The 9,837-nt window shown below is 41.3% G+C and overlaps 1 protein-coding gene across 1 annotated transcript in view; it reads left to right on the top strand.

Annotated features, from left to right (window-relative positions):
• Positions 1-9,837, top strand: part of dner (delta/notch-like EGF repeat containing) — a 68,548-nt gene extending 58,711 nt beyond the window's left edge. The window contains exons 8-13 of the mRNA XM_053320146.1: positions 4,088-4,321; positions 7,625-7,747; positions 7,917-8,030; positions 8,353-8,484; positions 8,597-8,843; positions 9,726-9,837. Coding sequence (XP_053176121.1) covers positions 4,088-4,321; positions 7,625-7,747; positions 7,917-8,030; positions 8,353-8,484; positions 8,597-8,843; positions 9,726-9,837 — 962 coding nt within the window. The remainder of the gene's footprint in view (positions 1-4,087; positions 4,322-7,624; positions 7,748-7,916; positions 8,031-8,352; positions 8,485-8,596; positions 8,844-9,725) is intronic.

Consider the following 9,837-nt stretch of genomic DNA (forward strand, 5'->3'; position numbering starts at 1 on the left):
CCCCCCCCCCCGTCGGTCGCCGGACTACCACCACACATTGCCTTCAGATCTGTGGGAAACACTGCATGCGTATATGTTTGAACCCAAATCTGATCTGAAATATGTGGAAAAACCAGTGGAACAAACTTAGCAATGAAGGCTATGGAACGGACGTCCATTTGTAGACATGCGCAATCTGATGTCATCACAAGAAGGAAGTAGAAGTAACTAGGGATGTCTGATAATATCGGCCCTCCGATATTCGTGGCCAATATTTACTTAAAAATGTAATTTCAGGAACTATTGGAATCAGGTTTTTATAACCGATGTTTGTTCTGTAGGCTTCAGCATTTCCGAGCCTGCATGAACGCAGCATGGGACGTTTACCAGCGCGTTTGATGACATATAACAACAACACGCTAGACTCGTGAGTCGCTAACCAAGCCTAACCATTGCTAACCATGGCTAAAAAGTTCATAGCGTCCACCGCCATGTACACAAACACACAAACCAGACACGAGGTTTACGTCCTTGTTGTAATTTTCTCATGTTTTCGGCGAGTCGCCTCTGTGACGTCACCGTCAGAGTCCAGTGGGTCCTATCTGGGTCCTACTTTGCTTTGAGCCCGGTTTCTACTGCAGGAGAGAGACACAACAGCTGAAAGGACCAAGTGAGAGGACGTTCCTGTAAAGGTCCCGCCTCTAGAAACGGGGCTTATGTCTGTGGTTTGGAGCTATTTCCAAGTGTGTCCTATGGATAGTAAATTTGCAATTTGCAATGACTGCAAACAGCATAATAAATATGGCAGTGCCATATTGGCACTTTTCCCCATAACTTAAGTTGAAGTTGTTCTCTTATTTTGCACAGACAGTGTTTACATGTGGAAAGCCATGTTGCATTTATGTATGCATCCAGTGGGGCATCACACTAAAATTAGGCATAAAGTATTAATTCCACAATATTAGATATGTTATGTTGTTACCTAACAGTTTTGGTGTAAAAAGCCTGCATATATTGGTATCAGGTGATATCGGTATTGGAAATTTAGAGTTGGACAATATCGGAATATTGGCAGAAAAGTCAATATCGAGCATCCCTACAAGTAACATTTCCAATGAAGAATTCAGAGCAGCCTGAAGCCCTGGCTTTTGACTTTCAGGGAGCATTTTTACATTCGTTCACCTCAGGTTTTGGAACGTTGACCGTGTTCAACATTGGCATCCAACATCCCTTTAATGTGAACCGATAAAAATTACGGTACCAATTTACTGTATTCAAGCCATGGACAGGAGAGGTGTGATGATTTGATCATCTTCAACACAAATAACCAAAAGTTGATTATAATCCAGGGCTATCTTGATCTGGATATTAATTACATAAAAGAGAATAAATACATAATAGCTTTCATCGATTGTACTAATGGTAAATTATTGTGTACCATTTAAAGTACTTCACATGATAGATTTCTGATTTATTTCGATCTGAAATCTGTGCATGTTTACAGGGTTGATTTACCATAACAGAACATTTAAAGCATACAAACATTATCTCCAGTACAACCAGCTGTACAATACAAAGTACTGTATTTATGGAGGTCGCCACTCTGACTCATGTCTAGTGTTCACTCTCACACAGTTCAAGATAGAGTGATAACTTCAAACCTGTATAAATACCATTAATAATATGAATTTTATGGATGTGCTCAAGTAAATTTTGCTCTCTGACTCTTCAACAGAGACTCACATTAACTTCCTTTCACTTATTTTCCCCTCTCTGTATCTATCTCACACACACTGACAGGAGAGAAAGTGTGACTGTCAGTACCGTGACTGCCTCCAGTCAGAACTAGCAGGGTGGGGGAGTGAGCGGGCCAGCTAAATTTAAACTGTGAACTCCTTTTAGTGTTGGCAGGTTCGAATGCCAGCAGCAGGACTGAACAGACTCCTCTATGTCAGCCATGTCTTAATGTGTGCATTTTTAGTGAGACAGATAAATAAACAAAAAAATGAGAAAGGCAGAATGGGAAATTGAACTCAAGATGTGGAGATGTGTAAGAATAAAACTAAGTTCTCACACACAGCAGAAGCTAAACAGCAGGAGATTAAACCATGACAGAACAAATAAAATTAAAAAATTAAATTTATGCAAGAGCTTGTGTAAGTGTGTGTGTGGGCTAGCATCTGTGTATTTCCAAGCCTGGAGAATAAGAATAAGGGAGAAAAAAAGGCAAAAATGGAGCAGATAAGAGGGAGGCGGAGGAGCAAAAATGCGAAAGGATGAAGCAGAACGAGGCAGTGGACAGAAAGAGAGAAAGAGAGCGTTGGGTGAACATTTTGCCTGACTGCTGCAGATTACTCCTATCTCTCTGCTGCTGAATGATAAATGTCCTCCTCACACAAGTGAAATAAAGTCTTGCAGATCAATGGATGCTTTGGAGAGACCTCTTCATTAGCTCAATGGAGTGTGCAGTCAGTGCAGGGATTTACTATGGTGTTACTGTAAATCAGAAGACCTACACACACACACACACACACACACACGCACACACTACAATATATGTGCATGTACACACTGAACACAGCAGTCTTCCTCCTCTGGCAGTTCTCATGGGAGGTGAAGACAGAGGAGGAGAAGGGGTGAAGAGGAGCAGGAGGAAGTTATTTTTAGAGGAGGATTGGGGAAAGAAGCGGAGGCTCACAAGCTAATGAGAAGAGGTGGAGGAGAAACAGTAGATTCAATGCACAACGAGACACCCACAAAAGAAAAATGGAGTGTGTGAGGAGGCAGAAAAGAGACACACATGAACAGATAAACAGACTTTATTAGAAAGAATAACAGCGATACACACAAGCACAAGCCTTCACTTGGTTTCTCTTTCTATCTAACAACGAGGAGGAAGGGCTAACAGAGAGAACATTAACATTTCTTTAGGTGGTAATTTTGGGTGTTAGATGATGACGGTATATAGTCTACTATTTTTTAATCGTTAGTGTGACTCTTCCAACAACTGCTGCTACAAAACTTTTCAGTGACAAGGCTTGAAAGAATTGTTTGACTCACAGGAAGGTTTGCAGTTATTGAAGTATAATGAAAGGGTCTATCATTCAGATGTCTGTGTGTTTGTTTGTTTGTTTGTTAGTGGAGCTACAGCCAGGAGGCAATTAGCTTAGCTTAGCATCAAGACTGGAAGCAGGAAGAAAGAGTTAGCCAGACATCATCCACCAATATCATGTTATCTTGTGTTTTAATGGGGAGTTAGGTGCCATATTGCTTGTCAACCAGAAGTGGTGAACTGACAGCAAAATTGGTGTTCCTCAAAAAATATTTACAGATGTTCCTCCTAAAACCACAGATATTGTCATTTTTATTGTTCTTTTGTTAATAAAAGGTGAAATATATGGAGTTTATTTTGTGAGTTTTAAAGGTGTTGGGAGATGTATTTTAAAACTTTTCAGGAAATTCAGGCTAGCTGGAATTCAGTGTTAATCACTAAGCTAATCTTAGCAACATGCTAAACATTACAGACATGATGTCATCTATGTGTTGGCAGGAATGCGAAACAGTGCACATACAGTGCCTTAAAGACGTTACAAATTGTATCTTGATTTGTTGTTAAATGTTTATAATATGTTAAAATGAAAGACAAAACTTACCACATATTGATATGTAGAGGTCTCTAAACCCATGAACAATTTTGAAGTTGAAAAAGTATATTTGCATTAAGAGGTAATTTCAGTGGGCAGACGTGTAAGCTCTGTCTCTTTCCTAATATCCATTTAGGAAAGAGCCTGCTCTTGGATATCACATCTTGCACTGCACCACCTGATTTGCATTACATCCCCACCCCAAAACTTGAGGAAAAGTTCCCCTGACTTGTGTCTGACAGAACTGGCACAACAACTAGTAGAAGATAAGAATACTTAACAAAATGAGAAATTTACAATATCTTAAAATGTCTGTCTAGTACTAGGCACACATGGTCTCGTAGTTATTGATTTATAGATCAGAAGACTGGTTGAAGCCATATGACATTTTCATAATTTCCTGTCTCTTCCTCTCACTCTCCTCCCACCTCTCACCCACCTCCTTTCTCTAATACCTCTTGCAGGATTCCAGGGTGCTACATGTGAGCAGAAGGTGGATCCGTGTGCCTCCAGCCCCTGTCACAATAACGGGACGTGCTACGCACAGGGTCCCGGCCCCCTGGGTTTTGGCTGTAGCTGCACCGCAGGCTTCACCGGCCCTACATGTGCCCAGCTGGTGGACTTCTGTGCCCTGAATCCCTGCGCCCATGGGGTGTGCCGCAGCGTGGGCAACAGCTACAGGTGTCTGTGTGTCCCAGGTGAGCTGCACTGTCAGACATCTCAGTGACTGACACTTTTCGTAAAAGGTCTGGTTGCCCGCTAACATCACAGCTCACCTCAATGTTTATTGAACATTAGCTAAGTAATAAAAAGAGAATTTGTTAAATAATCTTGCTAATTGAATTCTGTGTCACAGTGCAGGCCTGTGCCCACTAGAGAGTAATGACCACAGGTGCACACATGCCAGATGTTGGTTTGGAGGTTTGACACTTTGGGTGAGTTGTTAGTGCCGTCATCTGTGGTCTGGGATACCAGGGTTGAAGACACTATGAATCATCAGAAATTAACTACAATTTTTTTTTTCAAAAATACAGCTTGTGTGTTTGTGCTGCAGGCACATTTTCTTCCTCTTCCTTCCATTTTTCTCTTTGTCCCTTATCTCTACTCTAAATCTGGTGTTATCACATAAAGGTTTGCGATAAGTAAAAGGACAGTGACTTGCAGTACTGGCTCAGACTCAGTACTCAGAGTAGCAGTAAATATGATGAGCTGTTTTTAAACGGGGTGATCGTGACACTAATGCTGAGGCTTCAGTGATGAGATCAATTGACTGGAATGATGACTTATCATTACCCATTGTCTTGCAATTATCTTGCCGGGATGGTGAGACAGATGACTTTCCCAGTGGCCCATAAACATAACTTGACACTGCTCCTTCTGCTCTCTGTTTATGCCATCTGTCAGTCAACTTTACAGTATGAGCTGATCATCATCTTGATCTTTTATTTCATGTTGTCATTGATCTTCTTGTAACAGGAGCCTCTACAGCTGCTTCTTACTATAACAATATGGATTTAACCACAGAGATATTAAAAAAATTAAATCAATTCTAAATATGTTTGGAGGTCTTGTAAATGTATTTGCATAAAGATGTGCTATCTATGCAGGATACATGAATTGCTATGCAGCTTTACTTTCAATTGTGGATTTAGCTTTTGAAAGATGTCTTTAACGTGTATTACTATTCACATATTTTTTCATGTTCATCTGGAGGTTTGAATGATTCTCAGTTTTCTTGTCATGTGCTTTTCTTTCATTTCATTTTTTTCCCTTCTTCATTCTTGTCCTTTTTGTCCTTGCTTGTCTTTATCTTCCTGCTGTTTACCTCACCTCATTTCTCTGTCAACCTTTGTTGTCTGGTTGCCATGGTGAAACAGTTACCTTGCGTGTGTGTGGCTCCGATCTATTGTCTGTGACTGTGACTATGATGGTTGAGCAGATGCTACCATCCAATAAAATCTCTCAGCTCAGACAGCCCTGTCTAATGGGATTGGTGAAACTGGTAATTCATAATTAGCATCACAGACATTACAGCGAACACACACGTGCATACCACAAATACACACACTCACACACACACACACACACACACACACACCAACACACACAATGTTTTGGACCAAATTTGACCTTTCACCACCTCATCAAAACACCAGCTGGTGTCTGAGGTACGAGGATGTGTGTGTCTGCTGTGTATGAAAGTTGTTGTGTGTTCACAGGAATACAGTAGCTTGTGTGCTTGTCAGTCTGCGGTATAAGTGTGTGGATGTGTGTAGGGGTTGTGTAAATGCCTGCTGGCTGTCTGAAAGAAGGCTGCTGGGGAGCTGATATGTAGAAGGAGCCGTCCTCCAGCTTCTTGTAATCCAGCTCACATGAGAGGCTGCCAGCCCACCAGCCAGCCCACAGAAAGCAGACAGAGTCTTGGAAAAGCAATTGACATTTCACTGGCATTTCACAGAGATGACCCTTGAGGCTCTAACTAGGCTCCTCATTAATTCCCCCTCTTTCCTTCCCCAAACACACATTAGCTGTGGCCCAGTCAGGGTTTCGTTAAAACTTTGTAAGCACTGGGACCCAATTGAGAAATTTAGTCAAAGCGGCAGCAGAGCTAATGAACATAGATTGTACACACTAGTCATGTGGGGACTCAAGAGACTCTGGTCCTTTGCTTCCTCGGTTGTAGGTGGTGGAATATTTCTAAGAAGTAGCGATTCACATGAGAGTGTCTCACAGGACCACACAATACTGCTATTTGTCACCCTCATTACTGCTGATTTAAATACACAGTGGGACCAAATTGTGATCATATTAATACACATCCAGAGAAATTCACTTCTAGTCTTTACCTTTGTGTCTGTCCCACACCCTATGGTGAAGAAACAGACACATTAGCCATATAGTCTTTTACATACTGTACTATAGATTACATTTTGCATTTGTGTGACAGCTGTTGAACAAACACAGGAGAGGGACCTGATCGTGTTTTCAGATGTTTCAGTCTCATTCTGCCTTAGCCCACAGCTGCCATCCTATGGAAATACAGTGCACTGCATGTCATTTGACCTGATGCCCAATGACATTGATGGCAAAATACTGGGCTTATAATAGATTCAACATTATTGGACAATTTCATATTTAATTGATATATCTATAATTTAGTGCTGTTGCAATTGTTTCAAAGCAGTGATGGCTTCAAAGATGTGAAGTTGTCTTCTGGGTCTGAAATTTCAACAATTCTGGATCACAACACAAAAGAGTTGGACCTCTATGGTGCAGTTGCAATAACAGTGAATGAGGAAAGCACTTAACACAACACACTGCTCATTAGTGCCCTACAGACAAATGTTATAGTTGCACTGGGATGTTCCCTGGTGTGAATTGTGAAAACAACACTGATTAGACAAGTCTGTAATTTGCGTTAAGCTCTGAGAGCTTTATGAGTGACCAGCCACAATGTTTGGAGGAGAATTATAAATCAGGTGGTGGCTGAAGTGCTTATACAAGGAACTCCTCTTCACCAAGCTTAGAAAATACTGCTGCTGCAGTAGTAATACTGCTTGCCACTAGTATGTTACATCCATATATATGCAAACTTTCCTCCTGTTTCTCACACAAACATATGCAGAACAAGTTTTGAATATTTTGTGAGCAAATGGTGTCAACACACCAAATCACAACCAAGATGTAAATTTGAGAATTGTGAATCAGTGTGCATGAAAATAATGATAATGCTACACTGACTCACACAGAATTAGGGTTAAGGTTGACTTGTATGTAAATGTATGTAATACCAACTGAGCTTAACTATAAAGTGTTTATAGCTTTATCCTCCAACGGTAACAATGACTAACTGCTGATCACAACTACAAAGCATCCATTTCAAAACCTTTTCCTAGATAAATGAAGGTATAAAACAAACTTTGAGTATGTATCAAAGAACTTTAAAAAAAATATGATTCTAACATTTATATATACTGTGTGTATTTGTGTGTCCCATTAAGGCTACCATGGCTTGTACTGTGAGGAGGAGTACAATGAATGCCTGTCTGCACCCTGCCAGAACTACGCCACCTGTAGGGATCTCATCAATGCCTATGAGTGTGTCTGCACACCACAGTTTGAAGGTAGGCATGTTTATTTTTAGATGTGGGCACATATATCTCTGAATAAACTTTCCTTTCCTCATAGACTGTCTGCATGTTATGATTTCACAGGACAAAATGTGCAACAAGACATGTTAACACAAAGTGTATTTGTGTGTGTGTGTGTGTGTTTGTGTGTGTGTGTGTGCAGGCAGACACTGTGAAATTTACAAGGACCCATGTCTGAAGATGCGCTGCCAAAATGGAGGCCGCTGTGAGAGTGCAGGACTCAATGTTTCCTGTGCCTGCTCCCCTGGATACCTGGGTGAGCACTCAAGCCACCATTGAGTGCCATTTTCATGGCTGGTGACAAACCTGAACACAAAGGACCAACAACTGCATTAAGCATTAGGTTTTCCACTAAGATACAAAGAATAAGATCAGAATTACCCTTCCCATGAGTAGTCTATTGTGATAATATTCATGACACAGGATAGTTCTGCATTTTGATTTTTTTAAACCCTGAATTATCCCTTGGTTTTGGAAACCACTGCGTCAGGAGTCACAATACAGCAACTGTATATACTTGCTGCTTTTGGCTTTGTTGTTCTAATTGTTATTGAACACAACCTTACCTGTCCACTCAGGGGAGAAGTGTGAGGTCGACATTAACGAGTGCGAGAGCAACCCCTGTCATCATGGAGGCACCTGCATTGACCAATCAAATGGCTTCATCTGTCATTGTCCACCCGGGTGGGTGGGGCCCAGCTGTGAGATCCGTAAGTCAATCTGTCAGAAAACGTCTGCTGAGCTATTAATCTCAAATCAGACAGAAAGGAAAGTTGTATGCCTGTGTAAATATGTGTGTGTGTGTGTGTGTGTGTGTGTCAGACCTGCAGTGGAAGCCAGCACACTCTGAGGACACTCTCACCAATATGCCCCGTCACTCCCTTTATATCATCATTGGAGCACTGTGTGTGGCCTTCGTGCTCATGCTCATCATCCTCATCGTGGGCATCTGTCGCATCAGCCGCATCGAGTACCAGGGCTCATCACGCCATGCCTACCAGGAGTTCTACAATTGCCGCAGCATTGACAGCGAGTTCAGCAATGCCATCGCCTCCATCCGCCATGCCAGGTCAGATTTTCAACCAACTGTGTTGATTAACAACAATATGTAGTACAGGAAAGAGTTGTAAATTACTGATAGTATTCTTTACCACTAAACACTGAACAGAGTAATGTATGCAGTTGTGTGCTGATGTTTTTTGGTGTATTTAATGAGGTGACTTAATGTTTCCTCTACATTCATCTGCCATTTTTTAAAGGGGGACTTTATCAATTTTACAATGGTCTGTTTAGTTGTCATGGAGGGAACAGGAACAGATCGCCCTTTAAAAAAAAGTATTGTGCCTCTCGAGGAGCTTTGTCTTAAAAAAAACAATGAGGCTGTCATAGTGATGTCATCAGGGTTATCACTGGTTGGGGTTGGTCAGACTTGGAAACAGAAAGCCTGTGTAATAAACCGGGCAGTTTTAAAAGAGGTGAGGTCTACCAGAAATATGCTATTAATTGCATTGTGGAATGTGTAGGATCCAGTTTTATCTGTCCCTTTTGATTCCTCTGACTTTATAAATGCTCAGTACTTGCTGCCAACACTTTGGTTCAGAGATTTGGGTGTGTTATGGTGGTAGCAGCTAATATAGCCTTGAGCTGCTAGGCACATAATCACATATAGCCTTGAGCTGATAGAGGAGCGGGCTACACTTCTTTTTAGTGCTGCAACTCCAGATTTTCTCCATTTTCAAACTTGTAGTCCTCCCCTCCCAACTGACATTGCATTTCCATTTTAATCACTGGAGTACCCCTATAATATAAAGTTAAAAGTTCTCAGTTTTCAGCTCTTGAATTTAGTTCATATCACTTCTAACTCTGTGCAAACAATGGATAAGCTGTTTTGCAAAACTGTATCTGATGATGCAATATTGATGCACACTTGATGTTTATGTTTCCCCATTAGATTTGGCAAGAAGTCCAGGCCTGCCATGTACGATGCTACTCCCATCGCCTATGAAGACTACAGTCCTGATGACAAGCCTTTGGTTACCCTCATCAAAACAAAGGATTTGTAA

This window comes from Scomber japonicus, chromosome 6 (genome assembly GCF_027409825.1).
Source record: "Scomber japonicus isolate fScoJap1 chromosome 6, fScoJap1.pri, whole genome shotgun sequence".
In the NCBI taxonomy this organism is placed as follows: domain Eukaryota; kingdom Metazoa; phylum Chordata; class Actinopteri; order Scombriformes; family Scombridae; genus Scomber; species Scomber japonicus.